The 17,147-nt window shown below is 49.3% G+C and overlaps 5 protein-coding genes and 2 non-coding genes across 7 annotated transcripts; 3 read left to right on the forward strand and 4 right to left on the reverse strand.

Annotated features, from left to right (window-relative positions):
- Window positions 1-135: 135 nt before the first annotated feature.
- GGI43DRAFT_t107 lies at window positions 136-215 on the reverse strand. Its single transcript has one exon. It is a non-coding gene; the product is annotated as a tRNA-Arg (tRNA).
- Window positions 216-924: 709 nt separating this feature from the next.
- On the reverse strand, window positions 925-1,003 carry GGI43DRAFT_t106. Its single transcript has one exon. It is a non-coding gene; the product is annotated as a tRNA-Arg (tRNA).
- Window positions 1,004-1,122: 119 nt separating this feature from the next.
- Window positions 1,123-3,307, reverse strand: GGI43DRAFT_404238 (uncharacterized protein). The gene has a single exon (XM_083205901.1). The coding sequence runs from the start codon at window positions 2,661-2,663 to the stop codon at window positions 1,407-1,409; it is 1,257 nt and encodes a 418-aa protein (XP_083060881.1). The 5' UTR covers window positions 2,664-3,307; the 3' UTR covers window positions 1,123-1,406.
- GGI43DRAFT_370549 (uncharacterized protein) lies at window positions 2,758-3,307 on the reverse strand. Its single transcript, XM_083202538.1, has one exon. It carries the CDS (start codon window positions 3,224-3,226, stop codon window positions 2,852-2,854), a length of 375 nt encoding a protein of 124 aa, XP_083060882.1. The 5' UTR covers window positions 3,227-3,307; the 3' UTR covers window positions 2,758-2,851.
- Window positions 3,308-5,291: 1,984 nt separating this feature from the next.
- On the forward strand, window positions 5,292-8,070 carry GGI43DRAFT_370581 (transcription factor domain-containing protein). The gene is made up of 6 exons (XM_083202539.1): window positions 5,292-5,627; window positions 5,713-5,725; window positions 5,803-5,812; window positions 5,873-6,787; window positions 6,847-6,957; window positions 7,021-8,070. Exons 1-6 carry the CDS (start codon window positions 5,570-5,572, stop codon window positions 7,801-7,803), a joined length of 1,890 nt encoding a protein of 629 aa, XP_083060883.1. The 5' UTR covers window positions 5,292-5,569; the 3' UTR covers window positions 7,804-8,070.
- A 2,818-nt stretch (window positions 8,071-10,888) lies between these two features.
- Window positions 10,889-14,162, forward strand: GGI43DRAFT_383537 (transcription factor domain-containing protein; the record flags this gene model as incomplete). The annotated part of the gene is made up of 2 exons (XM_083203398.1): window positions 10,889-10,998; window positions 11,219-14,162. The coding sequence occupies 2 exons, from the start codon at window positions 10,889-10,891 to the stop codon at window positions 14,160-14,162; spliced, it is 3,054 nt and encodes a 1,017-aa protein (XP_083060884.1).
- Window positions 14,163-15,180: 1,018 nt separating this feature from the next.
- GGI43DRAFT_370708 (putative lipoate--protein ligase) lies at window positions 15,181-16,906 on the forward strand. Its single transcript, XM_083202541.1, has 2 exons — window positions 15,181-16,537; window positions 16,611-16,906. The coding sequence occupies exons 1-2, from the start codon at window positions 15,539-15,541 to the stop codon at window positions 16,854-16,856; spliced, it is 1,245 nt and encodes a 414-aa protein (XP_083060885.1). The 5' UTR covers window positions 15,181-15,538; the 3' UTR covers window positions 16,857-16,906.
- Window positions 16,907-17,147: the final 241 nt, after the last annotated feature.

A 17,147-nucleotide genomic window follows, 5' to 3' on the forward strand; every position in this document is an offset into this window, starting at 1 on the left:
CTAGTAGTATGAAAAAGAAAGGAAAGAAAAAAGAAAAGAGAAATTGGGCGACATTGTCAAATGTCATCAAAGGCTCATCCTACACAACTTCTCTCCGTCTATCCCGTTGCGGAATAGGCAAAAAAACAATTTGCTTGACCGAGACAGGGGTCGAACCTGCAACCTCCTGATGTACTTAATCGTAGTCAGACGCTCTGCCATTGAGCCACACGGCCTATTTGATGGAAGACGGCTGTCGGTATTCGCCTCAAGAACCGAGCCTCCGGCGCTGAGAATTGCCGTTCGGTGATTTCGCCGCTATGAGAAGACCGTATGCATGTCAAAACTATCGGTGTGATAATCCTCATCGCTTGGAGAAGAAACACGCGGGGTAAATGCAGTCTCGCTTGGCAAGCCACAGCGCTAAAGGACGAACGAATTACCAGATTTGCAGAGGCTGCACGCTGACTTGGCAGTATTATGTGAATGGTTACTATTACTAGCAGTCTCCATTCTATACTTGTCCTGCCTGAAGTGATTAGCCGAGAATACCTAGTAATAAGCTTATGAGAAATACCCGCCGGCTTTCTTCTATATTAGAAGCTCCCTTGCATGACTGATGTGTTCCATATTGGGACAGCTAATTGATATTACTATTTATTACTCAATTCCTATTGCCCTGGGCAAAATTCAATGCTACCTCTTCTTTCCAGGGTAGTATACACTGTATGGATTACCCTACTTCGCGAAGCGATCCAAGGAGGTAGTCGTAGTATCTCGGGTGAAAACACCGAGTATGTAACATCCCACTTCACATATATTCAGGCAAATATTATAGGCATGTTTGAGAGGGAAAAAAAAAAAAAAAATGCTCTAGAGTACAATCCATTGCAAAAATATTAGCTTCATTTATAGAGGGAAAAAAGTTAAAAAATACCAAAAAATTGACCGAGACAGGGGTCGAACCTGCAACCTCCTGATATACTAATCGTAGTCAGACGCTCTGCCATTGAGCCACACGGCCTATTTCATGTCTATCGGCCGCATTATTCCTAACTAGGAAGCTAGCTCTCGCCCGCTCAGCAGCAATTCTCCCAAAACATATTTTCATCCTCCGCATGTCATTGGGGGCGAAATGGTAAACGCCAAACAATGATGGTAGTGTAGCATTAAGATTATCTATTACGTTCTATATGTTCTATTTTAAATATGCTTCAGTGCTATTCCCCAACGCCTGCCGTGTACTATATATGTAGTATGAAATCAATATGTGCCTCGCTATGTCATATGCAGAATAACGCCGTGTACAATCCAATGCAGTTCTAAAAACGCTCGAACCTCTCCTTTGAGTTCCTCCTCTATGAGCTGAAAATCCATATGCTGGGTATGTTATAGAAAAATTGGAAATGCCAGTGGTATCATAAATGTTAATTGCCCCCCTCTCTGACGTGGCCCATCCGTCCTCGACTCTCTCCCAAGGTTTCTGGATAGGTTATACCAAGTCCAGTTCGTCCCGCCATATAGCCCCTAGCTCCGTAGAATCCATGCCATTCCTCGTCGTTATCATCGAGACTAAAGTGCTCGGGAGACACATTCTCTGACTGCCTCAGAAGACCTATGCTCTTCATCCATTGGTATGCAAGAGGCGGCCTAACAGCAACCTTCGGGAGGTCGCTTGGGGGGATATCTCGGGCATAGTGTATGAGCGAGTCTGCTGCCAGGCTTTCCGCAGATGCTATTCCAGCCAATTCTTGTGCAAGCGAGCACGCTTCAAGCTCCGAGGATATGGCGCTGACCGGTGATGGTGAGTTCAGTAGCCTCGGAGATATAGCATTGATTGGTACAGGCGATACAATATTAGCATACGGCGGATTTGGAGCCGGAACAGGGCGGCGATTGATGATAGGCCGAGATAATGTTGGAAGGGGTATATCAGTTGAACGATCTTGCCTCCCTTGGACCCGCTCGCTCTCAGGGTTGCCGGCTGCAGCAATGTACAGGCCATTACGGCGCTGGTGATTGCGTCGAGCTGTAGATTTAGCTTTTCGATGAGCTTGTGAGCGCCGCAATGATGAGCGCCGCATCGACTCCATGACGGAGTCCTCTCGTGAATCTCTGCTATCGGTGTCTGATGATGACACACTGGTTGGCTTTGTTCTTGATCTCCTCGTGCTGGTAGACTTGGATGATCTTGGTATTTTGGCTATCTGGTCAGCCAGCCTGTCAATGTGCCGGATCAAAACACAAGCCATAGCAACCACCAATGCAAGAAACGCAGCAGCTCCTCCAATTATACCTCCCAACTGTGTTGAGGAAAGGCTATCTTGGCTGTCGCCGCCACTGTTATCCGCCCCAGCTGCTGAAGACGCATATTCTGGGAAGGGGGTGGTGGAGGTTCCGGTCCGGGCTGCTTCATTGATTCGACCCTCCAACCTGCTAAGCCGAGTTGGAATATCTGACTTCTTGGCTATGACGGTTACTGTTGTAAATGTGGCTGCAGTACCAGTTGATTTGGTTGTAGTATTGGCCATCATTATTGTCGCTGCGACTGGCTGTGTAGATTGAGGTGATTTCGTCACGCGATGGACACCATCATACCGTCTAAAGTCCAAAGCGCCCACGACTGCGCCAAAGAGTGCCCCAGGCAGCAATGCGCTGTACAAGATTGGCGCAGAAGCAAGCATCGTGACGAGTGGTAGCCGTAAACGACTACCTGGAGCAGGCCAGTGTAGGGAGATGGAGTGAGATTTGGTTGCTCATTCGGGGTGAGAAGAATGATTAAAAGCAGAAAGTATAAGTAAGAGGAGATTTGTTCAAATAAAAGAGCTTCTCTGATAGCCTTGGCTGATAGCAACAGGTTTCCTTTCGTATTTTATGCTATTGGATATAGCAAAGCATCCCAGCCACTTCTATAGATATAGTCGGGCGTTGCGCTGATGGTCCACTCGAAAAGCAACGAGGGGGCCGCGATTAAATGAAAAAGACATGCTGCCCAGTCTCTGCTGCCGCGACAAACGAGGCTGAATATCGAGGCTGTAAGCTGTGAATCAGACGAAATAAGCGCCCTGAGATCGAAGATCCCTTGCATACGGGCCAGACGCGGGAGCAAACGGTGGAGATGACAGCTAATTCCAGTATTCCAGAGTGCCCAAGGGCGAAAATCTTCATGAGGATGCCGCTGAAGGGTGGTTTCACTGCAGGACTCAGCACTGAGGCTGTGATCTGCAGTGTGGCAGCGGCGCTCCATCGCACCCGTCGCGGGGATGCATCCTGCTCAATCACCATTGGCTGCTAGGTGATTGTCCCCGTGGCTCTCGCGTGATGTGCCATCTCGACGTTGTAATGGAGGTGCTCTGCCCCGCCTAACTGGCTGTTGATGTTGGGTGCAGCAAGAGCTCTACACAAGGCAACCAATAATACGACGTTGCGGGTGTGCCAAAATTAGAATCATGACCCGTAGACTGCCCGTCTGCAAGTCGGTATCGACAGGCTCGGCACGCTGGGGCGCTGCAGCTAAGCACTCAGCATTACTGCAGGAGCCTCTCCGGAATGCCACCAGAAGGACGAACGGAATACCAAAAGTGGTGGTGCCGTATAGAATATACGAAGCATCTGCATAGGTAAGGAAAGAATCTGCGGATTACATGATGGATTGATTATATGATGAGGTTGAGGTACTGGTTTCAGGTATCGGTTGCTATAACCTGAGGCAGCTGCACGGAATATTATCTAATCCCGACTTGCGACGGATGGTGTACGACAGAGCCACAGCTCATCTTCATCAGAGAAGGCTCGACAGCAGAGCCACGGCAAAGTTACAATCTGTAATGTCACAAGGATCAAAACATCAGTTGCCGAATTCATTCAGTTACAAGGAACAGTCAGCGGGCCGGGCGCCATGACCGAAGTACATTTGTATGTACCATGTGCAGACGCTAGACCGGGATACGGCATGTGGCAGCGATGGATCAGAAACTGTCAGAGACCATGATGAAGGCGCCGAAGTGCTCCCTAGCATCCGCTATTAGCCTACCCCTTACGAAGGCATGATCCTCGGCATCACGTTGCGCGATGGCAAAGACAGGCAGACACACGACTGCGATCGCGATTCCAGAGAGATTCGGGCGGTTGCTATTGAATTCAGCACGTATTGCGGGCGTAGCATACTACCTAGCGACACGCGGCCATCCAGGAACCGGCATGGTCTTGGGATATAGGCATGGGTATGGGCAGAGGGCCTGTAATAGGATTCACGAACAGCGTCTATGCGTGCATGGTCTAGTAAGTGGTGTTGCAATATTGCGGCGCCTCGTGGAATCTTCGAGCTAACAATAGCGGAAGCAGTAGTAATACCCTTCAGCGGAAGCTTGTCGTCTCTAATCCAGACACAGCAGGTACAGTGTTTTTCAGTTACATCGAAATCGCGGACTGCTTCCAGGCCCTCGGTAGTTTGACGCGAAAACGTGGAGAAAAAAAAGCCCTCGTCGCTGTCGCTAGCCAGCCCGCTTCCCCGCTCCACGGCGCAATAGGCCGAATGGCTGACTCCATCTTCATTCGCATTTTCCAAGGCACGCCAGGGACCTTGCCCCCTTCTTGCCTCCAAGGCGTCACAGTGACCAGTTATCCCGAAACCGGTCAAATCTCCGTTTCTGGTGCGGAGTAGAGGCACAAAGCGAAAGTCGCCTGGCGTGTCATGCAATAGGCTTGTCTCTGCGATTCTCGTCGTATTACCAATAGATGATGTCTCTGCTGGGTTCAGAATCCTCGGCTGACGGAAGACATGACACAGGGCTGCACAGCAGAACAATAGCTCCTGCTCTATCGAGGCTCTTTAGCGGACTCCTCATGCGAGACACCAGAAAATCAACTACGAGGCACCTTTGCAGCCTAGGGTATCTCCCATTTGAATCCGTACTGTGTTTAAAACAGCGATCTTCAGGCCTGCCTGTGGCAACCCCGCATGCTAGTCCTGACTCCACTCTTTGCCTCCAACGAGAACTTGGTGGTGCCTTGACCTGGCTTAAGCCGTGTTGAGAATCCACGGAATGTGGTGAACCGCACGGATAGCGTGAGGTAACTTTTGCAAGGCGAACAAAGTGGGACACTGTGGAAGGGTCTGGAGAAACGGCTAATCCTCCATGTCAAGACCGGCTTCAAATCTGCTGACCTTTTCCCATCATCTAAGCCGCTTCTCTTTATCTACTCCATACGCTCAGACCGCTCAGACTGTTTCATCAACCAAACGTCCCGTCTACAATCTTATTTAACCCCTTTCTCGGCACCTCCCGTCTGCCAAAAAAAAATCCGCACTCGAAGCCGCTGGTTGCCGGCCATCACCAAGTGCAAACCGGCTGGGTACTCCTTTGTTGGCAGTGTCATTTTAGCTAACGGCCAAGTTCCGTCTGTTCTTTTCACAATTTGAATCAATACTCGGAAACTGCCAAGCTTTCGCCGATCTAAACCCTCGATTCTGAGCGCTCTTCCGCTTTGAGCTCTGTAGGAGTAGGTGATGGGCTACTGAAGACTTTTGCCACGCCAACTTTTCAGCGCAACATCTTTTTGAGAACCACTAAGCGAAGCTGTCAAAGACATGCTGCTGTATACTCGATTAGCTCCGCCCAAAATCCCGAAGCGCCGTTCTAGAGCTGGTAAGCTAAAGTCCGAATTCACCGCTCTCTTTGAGCGAGACGAGTAAGGGAACTTTACTAATTGCCTCTGTGATTGGATTTGAAGGCTGCAACTATTGGTGAGTTGGATTCTGTTTACTGCTGGTAGACAGAAGAAGCATAACAGCTAACACGCGTGTTCCCTTGTCTCTTGTAGCAAAGAAAAGGTAACATCTCGTCTTACTGCAGATTTCTGCTCCTGATTCCGTCTAACGCCATTGTAATAGAAGAAGAAGTGTGATGAAATCAGGCCCATATGCAGTCGCTGTCAGGACCATGGGCAGAGCTGTGTATATGAGCCCATAAAGCCGCGCCAGCGGCGGAGGCAAGATTCTTTCGACGACTCATCTGTGAATGCACTCTCCTCTGTGGTTTTGGAAAACAATACGCTATCCCGAGCCGCCCAGAAACGAATGTCTTTTGAGCAATGGGAAGATGCTCTTCTGTGGTGCTCCGACACATATCTTGGCAACGATCTCACCGTGGATGGCCATATGCAGCAGCCCAATCCTTCAGCTAAATACGGTGAAGATGCTACGGATGAGATCTTTACGACATGGGGACCCGACACTATAGAAAACGATGGCTGCTTGGATATCGCCGGGTTGGATTTTAATGCGGCCAAGAGTCCCGTTAAGCAGGAGCAGGAGCACGACGACGACGACGACGACGACGACGACGACGACAACCAAAACATCACCCTCATCGACGATGAAGCCTCCAACTCTAACCCTCACGATTCTTCTCTCGCAATGGTCGCCTCCACATCGACTGCATCTTCTTTCCCCACCATCGAACTTGTCATGCCCGCCTTTGCCGAATTTTCTCAGCAGACAAACAGACGAGCCCTAATCGATCACTTCGCCAATGTACTATCCCATCTCATCGTCCTACGCGAAGATGAAGGCAATCCATTTCAGCAGCTTGTTTTACCATTATCCCAAAAGAGCCCAGTTGTTTTAAACGCTGTTTTTGCACTGGCTAGTGCTCATATGGAACACCGAGGAGTACGAAATAATGAGAAGAGCATCCACTTTCACAACCAGGCCATCCGTGGGCTGTCTACTCTGATAGCAAAAGGGTGTGATTCAAGAAGAAATGAACTATTGGCGGCCATTATTCTGTTGGTTTATTACGAGGTGGTGAGTTATCATTGCTCTTTGCTTTTCGACGGCACTATTTTAACATTGATACAATACAGCTGGTTCAGACTGGTCGCTCTAATATCGTCGACGGGCACCTGAGAGGTGCTGTAGCTATCATGTGCAATAGCCAAGCAATGTCTGATCCAACCGGGGTTTTCTTGGAACGAGTAAGTTCTTTTCCAGCCCATGGGCCAGTCCTCAATTAGCTAATCAGGGTCTTAAAATCGTAGGCATTCCGATTCTATGACGTTATCACAGCACTATCCTTTGGCTCTACTCCAATCCTGCCTGCGCCAGACACTGGAAATTTTGCTCCATTCCCTCCTGTTGACTGCCGTGGTACTACAGTCTCTGCGGGAGCGGATGCACTACTTGGAATGGCTACTTCTCTATGGCCCATTATACATCGACTCTCGACCCTGGGTGATTTGAAGCACGAACTCCATTTGGCTGAGCTACGAGGCGATGCTTCAAAAATAGCAATACTTCGAACGGAATTCGCGACCACGGCTTCTGCAGTGGAGCTTGCTCTACAGGAGTGGGCTCTTCCGGATGAAGAAAATCTCACCACAGCCAGCAAACGAATGCAGAGCATTGTCAACAGCGCCATGGCATATCGACACTCTGGGTTTGTTTATCTTTACCGAACAATCTACGGCCGTTCTCGGCGGCATGCCGTTGTGCAACGCCACACGCACATCAGCCTCCTCCATTGTATTGGAACCGTGAATAATGAAGGTCCCATGGGCGCTCTGCTCTGGCCACTCTTTGTAGCGTCGTGTGAGGCGATTGATCCAGTTGACCGAGACATGGCCCGACAATCATTTGCAGCTGTTTTGCAGCGACAGGGAATGACCAATATCGAGCGAGCGAGGTGTATCGTGGAGGAAGTTTGGAGACGAGCGGACAATGGCGAAGACATCGAAGACGAGATAATGCACGAGGACGAGCGAAAGAAGGATTTATGGAGGAGAGTCAGCGAAGATATGGGGGTGTCAGTTGTCTTTGGATAGACATAATGAGCAGTGCGAATCTTTGGAGCGATGACGCATTGCAGATTGTACAACGAAAGCTTTTAGCCACGGCATGGATGGGAACGGATTTCAAGGGAGTTTTGGTCTTTTTCTGAGACTACGATAAGCTGGACCAGGCGAACGGGTGAGGGGCTGCGTCCCTGCTAGTTGGCTTCAGTTTCATATGAGGCGTTGGAGATGCTATCACGGTGGACAGGCGGGGAGTTGGAATATTCAAAGCGCGCTTTGTAAGGCGATATAGCTGAAATTGATACCTTTTGAGAGGAAATTCAAAGCCATATACAGTATTTATGTATAAAATCTATTAAATGCTCTCGTATCTATGGAGATTAGTGATATATCTCCGAGGAAGTTGGTGCAGTACAGTGTTGAATACGCACTGTGTACCTATTTGCGCGTTGCTGCTGAGAGGGACTATTCTAGAAGAAATAGAGTTTTAGAGTTTACTATGTGTCGGAATGCCACGGCGTGGGAGGCTTGTTGGGACTACATGACAGCATCTACGCTGTCAGTCAAATGTGACAGGTTGGATGACAGATAGCAGAGGCATAATAGTGGGTTGAAAAGAAATAAGCACTATGGGATCGGACATGGATCTGTTTGCGCATGGCAGGGGCACAAGCAAGAAAAGCAAAAGTCTGCGACTCCGAGATGGCTTGCGTCGCAATGCTAAGTTTTAGCATGGTGCGTGCATGGCCCCTCGTTTTGTCAAAAGGAGAGGGCAGAGGCATGGCATGGCTCCGTGCCATACGGAGGTAATTATGGACTATATCCACAGCATTAGGGGAAATTTTGGCGGTCACAAGATCAGATAAAAAGATGGAGAAGCAAATATTACAGCAGCCCTTAACCCTGGAGAGTCAGTCTAGTGTAGGATTGCCCTGCATGACAGAAAGCTTGAGCGATGCGATGTCGGTACGGAGCAGCCGTATCCTACTATGGATGAGAAGGGCAAAGGCAGAGGATTAGCGATCTGCTGAAGAGTGGGATTATGGGCATTGGCCATAGCTCCCAGCAGTAGCAGCATGGAGTTGTGAGGATGCATACGAAGTGCGATGATATGGAGACGGCTGTCGCTGAGTCCTAGATGGCTGCTTATTCTGCTAGTATTGTAGTTGGGCAGATGCTAAAGACATGGGGAATGCTAGCAGGTCGTAGTAGCAGTGCCACGCGCTTAGTATTACTGCTAGTAGCCTCCGTATTATTATTAGTGGTGTTGCTGAGTAAGGTACTAACAGTGCTGGCTGCTATCTCGTATATGGAAATTAGATTCACCTACCATAAGAAGGGGACAAGAGGAGAAGGCAATGGAACAAGACGGCTAGTCATTCATTAGGCAGAAGAATAAAACGAAGAGCGGGCATGTGAAGCCGAGTCAACACAACCCCACGACGAATAGATACGAATCAAGTTACGGTGGCTTTATAATGCTGGCTGGGACTAGCCAGAAAGCATCAGGCCACTAATGGCTAGAATAGCCTGAAGCCAGGGCCAAGAGAAACTGCTACAGTACAGTAAGTGCCATGGCTGTTGGCCATTGCTTGTCTCCAAACTTTGCCTTACAGGGCATCCTTTTGGCGATGCCTATTTAGGAAGTTGGTGTTGGTCATTTCGACGACAATGTTGATTGGAAGTGCCGCTCAAATCAGATGGATGCTAAGGCTGTAACCTCCAGAAACTGGCCGGGGTGCTTGATGCTACCCACTGGCGGAATGCGGGGGTTTTCATTGTCGGAATCGGAAGAGCGGGCGTTGGGGCATTTGTTGTGTAGCGTCAGTTCTTGCAGTGTCTCCTATTATGATGGCTCGTTTTGGTGCTTTGGGTTGGATGGGATGGGATGGGATGTGCTGTGTGCTGTGTGCTGTGCTACTGTATTATGTTATACTGGGGTAGTACAAGGCAAATACCAATAAGCCGTGGTCAATTATGAAACTGCTGATGGAGTAAATCGTAGAGTGGCAACACAAGATAACGACGACAGCCGGAGACAAAGCAGGGCCAAGCTTTTTCTCTTTAATTTAGCTTGCATGGAGGGGGCAGATCGTACAAGTCAAGCAAGCATTGATGCGTTGCTAGGATCGGGGAACTCCTCGACTGTAACCACGTCCCGGTGTAATTTCTGACGTCCGAGCATGCCAAAAGTTGTTGGGCCGCTGCTGCAGAGCCAAAAGAATGTCGTCTTCAATCTATATAAAACACCAAGCAGCCGATGGAAGACTTCTAGAAGCCGTTATCCCGAACTGAGACTCTGTTGCTCCGCGGCGGTTGGCTGCATCGCTGGCAGGATCCGGGGCACGGCACAGGATGTAACTCAGAGGTCTGCGACATGCTGTGGGTAGCGGGTACCTGAGACTGCCGCTAGATGCCCATCTGCCGCCGAGTATGGAGTACCTGGGCGGCGTACGTCAGTGCACGCGCCCCCAAGCAGGTTTTCGAGTTGACCCGGCTGCGACCCGGATTTTGGCGCCAAAACGCACTTTAGCATTGCTGGAGCTGCCTGTGCAGGGGACATGCGTGCACTAAAGGGCCCTGGAACTCGCCTCCCTCTTAGCGCTCGGCGCTGTGCTTGGTGCTAACGCCCATTTTACCCACAGGCAAAACATGGCAACCCCATTCTTTCCAACTCCATCCCACGAACAATTTCAGCCCAGCGAAGCTGCTTTAACCCATATCCCTATTTCTACTTCTTGTTTCTATTTTTATGCGCCCATACATACTCACGACCTAATTAATGCCATAATTTCAATTACGAATAATACACGCTCTCCCGTTATCTGCCACCGCCCGTCGAGATACCCTGCTTAGAACAACGCCTAATCGTTGTCCCGTCTGCTGTGCAACACTCCACGACTTCTCCGCCAGAGCTCCATTCGCCGACACGATATCGCCAAATCAAGCTATCCGGCGATTAGACTGCCAGATTTGCGCCCAGGCTCGCTCCCCCGTCCGCCATTTACCGCTTTCGCTCTCCCGTCCATCATCTCAGGCAGACGCAAAACCAGAAGCCGCAGCAGAGCCCGCACATGTGTCTTATGCTCCGCATCATCACCGTCATGGTCTAGCCATGACCACGCTGCTCAACAACCGGCCGGATTCAGGTCCCCCGCCTCGCCCGATTCGCTTTGTCCATAACCAGGGCCAACCGCCGTCCAAGCGACGCAGAATCAATGCGGCGTAAGTCCACTATCTCGTCCTGTCCCCTGTCTATATCGCATCATGGCTGCCCTTCTCCCCCATATATCGGCTGTCTCTGGTTGTTTTGCCCCTCAACTGGTTGGAGTAATGGTGGCGAATAAGCAGCATTTCCAGATACATGCCCTTCCAGCACCAACATGACAAGCAAATAAACAAACATTTATGCTAACCACGGCTCTTTTCTGTTCTCGCGACACAGATGCCTGACCTGCCGAAGGCGTAAAACAAGATGCGCCGGCGAACGACCGCAATGCTCGACATGCACCAAGAATGGACACCAGTGCCTGGGCTATCCCGAGGATAGGAGAGATGGCATCGACTCCTCGGGACTGAGGCCGGCCGACGAAGACGATGCGCCAAACGAAGAATTCAACCAAGCCGAGGACGATGACGTTGTGGCGAGGAAACATGCTGGTACCGCGTCCGAGACTCGTCCGACGTCATCAGGACGGGACAATGCGCCAGCAGCGTCTGCCGCCGTTTCACGACCACCACTGATTTCTAGAGCATCTAGAACATCCAACATTGCACCAAGCATCGAACTCAGTGCCGACGGCACTGCAACCGACATAGAACCACATCAATCTCCTGTATTTAATCACCAGCATCAGGTGGTGAGCCATCACCAGGCTCATCCTTCAGCCACATCCGATGATCTGCCCAGCTCACCTACTCTGCGGCGGGTTATCCCCAGCCGTCGCATCCCTTACTTCCGATACTTTGGCTCCACGGCCATTGTCCCAGGATTCAAGCAAATGGTTGTTTCCGTGCGCGATCGGCGTCGGTCTACTGGAGGCTCGCATTCTAATGCGTCGCTTCAGTCTACTCCCAGCGGCGTCATAGCCAGTGGCTCTGCCGTGGATAGCGACATTGTCCATGAAGACATTCCATCTTATGATCCTAATAACCCCGCCCCGGTCCATCCCCTCATTATCCAACTCACCACCGCATTCTTCATACATGTTGGCTGCAACTACCCTTTCCTCCACAAGGAAAAGTTCCTACGCCATGTCAAGGATAAACGCGTCGAGCCAATCTTGGTAGATGCCGTATGTGCCATTGCGGCGCGCTTCTCAGATACTCACATACTCACTGGTGGCAACGACAAAATGCCCCGAACAGAGAGGGGTCAAGTCTTTGCGCAGAGAGCCAGGCAAGCCACTGTCGATACCTTCCCCTGCCCTTCTGTAGGCGCAGTTCAAGCTTGCCTGCTCATGGCATACGAAGGCTTTGGCGCCAACCAAGATAGCGCCTTGTGGATGTACTTGGGTCTGGCCATACGCATGGCAGTCGATCTTGGTCTTCAGAAGTGCGTGGGAATCCAGTATCAGGGCGAAAAGGATCCCTGGTATACTCGACATCGAAGCCGCGCCAACGACGATGACGACGAGAGCCCAGAAGTGCATAAAGGTGACGGTGTCGACACGCTCAGCCCAGAAGAGCAGAAAGAGGTGGAACAAGAGCGCATCGACACGTTTTGGTCCGTCTTTATCTTGGATCGAGTCATTTCGTCTGGCACAGGGCGGCCCGTAACCATACGAGACGGCGATTACGAGCTTGCATTGCCCGAATCCAACAACGACTTGACGACCGGGTGGCCTAACCCGTTTCCAGTCTTTGTCAGAATCATCAACCTCTACGGCCAGGTGTGCGATGTTTTGAACAATCTTCATGACGCCCAGGACCTTACCCAAGATAAATGGGATCAGCTCTCTGAGATGGAGCATCGGCTCACGAAAATGTACAAACACTGGGATCCACGGCTTCAATTCAACGTCAGCAACTTCAAGACGTATCTTGGAATGGGCCAGGGCACTAATTTCATCCTCCTTCACTTTTGGTTCCACGCGCTCTTCATCATCTTGCATCAGCCAACTCTCCTTACACCTTTCTGTGAATTGAGAAGCGAGCTCCAGCTCCTCTCGGATAGCCGTGAGCTGAGCATGAGTAGCGCCAAGACGATTTGCGATATCCTTTCTTTTGCCGATTTAATCGACCCAAAGAGTTTTATTGGCAATCCATTCACCAGTCAACCCATCTACATTGCCGCGTGCGCCTTTCTTATGGAATCCAGCGCTACTAATGCGTCTGAAGGGTCATCTAGAGAAGGAACGCCTCCTACCTCAAATCCTAAAGCAAATCGCTCTCGACAGCTGGTTAAGCCTAATAATACTAAACAATCTCGACATTCGCTACTCGCTTCGGCGGCAAATCAAAACTATCAAAAATGCTACAACTCCTTACAGCAGATTCAGTCATACTGGGGTGGTGTGACTTACATTCTCACTGTTTTAGATCAAAAATCAAAGGGCAAATGGGACTGCGAGACATATACCGTGGAGGAATATGAGGGTACTAAACTGCCGCCAGCTCGACCCTCTATCGGCGAGCAGCTCTCTCGGCTGGAGAAGCAGTCGTCACCAAAGATGATTGCCGGTTCACCGATTGCTTTCAGTTTATCCGGAACAAACCATTCACCGAATTCGAGCCTGACACTCATGTACCAGGCATTCAACTCCAACGCGGCAGCTCCTACCGGATTCCCTCCCACTTCTCACACTATGGCGAGACCGGCCAGCGAATCGCCAGGAAGCATAACCTACGACACTATTCGACCTGCAATGCCAGAGGTAGGGGGCATGTTTTCTCCCCCTATGCCACAACCAAACGTTTCAGCAATCCGGAATTCTCCCCGACGGTCGGCATATGCTACTACGAACTCGATGAATGTGACTGGTGTGGCCTCTCGCAATATGATGAGCTTTGAAGATATCAAGGAAGAAAGCGAGGAGCTGCCTGCTGGTTACGCAGCTCTGGGCCAGGGATCTGGGGGATACGATGCTTACAACGTATCTCCAGTCAATGGTTCTACTTCTCAAGGCATGATGAACTCGACGGCTGTGACTAGTGCTGCTGCCACGGCGGGAGGAGCACACAATAACTTGTACTACGCACAGAATATGGCCTACCAAGGGCCGTGGGGTCCCATTATGGGCAACATGGACGCTATCACGTTTGACAGCCAGAATATTGATATTGGAGCTCTTGGGTTGCAACAACCGGATCTTATGGGAGGCTGGCTGGAATACATGCCCAGCGATGTGCTGGGGGGTTTATTCGATGAGCACCAGGAATCTGGATAAGCAATAAAAAGAAAGCTATGAAATTTCTAGCACTAAACTACGTCATTCCTTGTTCATTCGTTTATTTACTTGTCAGATGACGGTGGTGGCGAATTTGGAAGATTATGTTATGGCTGGAAGGATGGATGGGTGGGTGGATTGTTTTGGCGCTTGGCGCTTGGTCATACTAGCGATGCAAAATCTGGCGCAGTGTTTTGGGTAAATGTGTGATGTGCATATATATATAATGTCTATAGCATTTTTGGATGTCAATTGGATGATGTGCAAAATGTAGCAAGATGCTGCTGTCTTTTGTTTCTTGCTTCATTGTAGCTGTGAGCTGCATTGATGTATATATATTCATAATACGAAGCATTACAAACATTTTCTCTATATTGAGGACAGAGAACTTCAAAATACAGAAAGATAGGTAGGGAATTGATGCTCTGTTAATAGCCCATTTTCAAAGAGATTTTCCGCCAAACAATTAAGCAAATCCGTGGCCAGCAAAGCCAAAGCATGATGTGCCAACCCCGCTGTCTGTATCGCATGATAGGTCCATATACCTACCTATACATGCCCGTTGACATGCTCAAACCACGACTTGCCGATTTTCCATTTCAACACATGGCATAGATTAATATATGCCAGAAAGAGATTGTAACTCAAGAGTAAGAATTAGTTATTGGAGGGATACGACATGTGTGCGTACATGGAAATTGTTTAAAGCTGGAGCCGTTTGAAGTGCTTGATATGATTAGCTGCATTATATAGCACGAATACCTATGTATGTAGGCTTTTAGGATGTCTACCATCTTATCTGTGCCATTAAGTCGAACTGTAGGAAAAAACGAAGAGGTGTGTGTGCAAGGATAGAATTTCTCGCCTAACGCTAAGAAGGAAGGACTAGAAATTCGTGTTGCCCTTATTCGTTGCTGTGGAACATGTGATTCTTTTGTGGACTAGGTATATTCCAGAGAGGTTAATGGGACCCTGGATGCAGGCAAGCTTACCCTGCATTTTTGAATAAGACGAAAAGGCGGGATGAGGTATTATGATGTGATGCATAGAGCGGTGAATATTATTTAAGAATTATAAATGTTATATAGACTGTTCGACTGGTTTATAGAATCTTGTGAATAGATGTTGTATTCCAATTGATTCAAGAGAGGTCGATATAGAGCAAATAGTAACCCGCGGCTTTAACAGCTACTAGCGTGCTGGCTATAGCTTCTTAGCATGGAGAACTTCATAACCTTTCAAAATCAATAAGATCAACATTTTCATTTTGTAGCCAATGCAAACCCCCGCCAATCAACTGCCACTTCAATCATGATATCCTCAACAAGCTGTATATAAATAAAATTCTCACCTTTTCCATCACATCCCTCCATCTAATGCGGATCCCACAATTGTCGAGCCGCAGGGCTACTGCTCGGCTACTAACCATCTCACCATATCCATCCTCAGCCTCATCATCACGTCCACCCTTTGCATCTCGCTTCTCATCTCTCACAGCCCCGGCCTCTGACCCATCCAACAAAGTTCAAATCTACCTCTCCAAGTCCAACGATCCCTTCCTCAACCTCTCTGTCGAGCATCGCCTCCTCCAAATCACTCCTCCCGACTCTACCGTCCTCACTCTCTATGTCAACTCTCCCAGCATCATCTTTGGCCGCAACCAGAATCCCTGGCTCCAGGTCAACTTGAATCGCCTGGCGCAAATTGCTCAGCACCCATCCAGCGTCGGCTGGACTGACTCATCCATCCAATTGGTTCGCCGGAGATCCGGTGGAGGTGCCGTTTTTCATGATGCGGGCAACGTCAATTTCAGCGTCATCTGCCCGCCTGAGAGGTTTGATCGCGATAAGCATGCTGAGATGATTGTGCGAGCGTTGAAGGTGCTGGGAAGACCGAATACACGCGTTAATCAGAGGCATGATATTGTCATGGATGTAACATCAGAAGCAACACCCGATGTGGAGACATATAAAATCTCTGGCTCAGCTTACAAGCTCACACGTCTAAGATCGCTGCATCACGGCACATGTCTCCTTCGAAGTCCCAACCTTACCAGCATTTCCGGTCTATTGCGATCTCCTGCACTGGAATACATCGATGCTCGTGGCGTCGACAGTGTGCGCAGCCCCGTCAAGAACATTGATGTAGACAACCAAGCGTTCAAAGATGCTGTGGTGAGAGAATTCGAGAGCATGTATGGAGACGCTCATTTTCGGGGAGAATTTGACGATACGGCTCTCAAGGTGGATGAAATACGAAAGGGCTACCAGGAGCTGAAGTCCAAGAGCTGGATTTGGGGCCAGACGCCAAAGTATATGCTTTCGACGCATCCGACGGAAGAAGACCCTCGGCCTCGACCAGAGCTGCCATTTGATGTAAGTGCTCACGCTGTTGATTTAAGTGATTCTGTATCTTAAAATCTCATTTATTAACATGATATTCTTCAAGTTGAACATGCGTCTTTTTGCAAGGCACGGCGTCATAGAAGATATGAGCATCAAGCACAGCGATGGAGCTGCCATCAACGGACTGGATGCCTCTATACTTCACGGGACCTCAGTATGGGAGATTACCAACTGGAAAGAATCGCTTACCCGAGCTGGTCTCGGAGACAGTCTCAGCACAGAGGCGGGCGAGTGGTTGAATGGAGTGTTTGGCACTGAATATGCCAAGATGACATCAAAAGAGACATAGATTTTGGCTGGAACATATAAATGCTTGTACAAATAGATGCATATATAATATTTACTTGCGATAGTCTGGCCAGTTAATCTCATGCGAAATCTGCCCTAACTCATCTATTATTGTTCTTTGTCTCTCCCTCACTGTCACCATCTTTAATGCCCTCATCACCCTTGACCTCAGGTACTACTGGGCAGGCTACATAGTGTGGCACATCATCTAAAGCAGCGCTGTGCTTGGACCACCTCATACACCAGTAGAGTCTCATCCTCCATAGCCTCACACATTGTCTCGTCGCAAAGG

The sequence above is a fragment of the Trichoderma evansii genome (assembly GCF_050947405.1).
Source record: "Trichoderma evansii strain SZMC 28006 chromosome Unknown GGI43scaffold_9, whole genome shotgun sequence".
NCBI lineage: Eukaryota > Fungi > Ascomycota > Sordariomycetes > Hypocreales > Hypocreaceae > Trichoderma > Trichoderma evansii.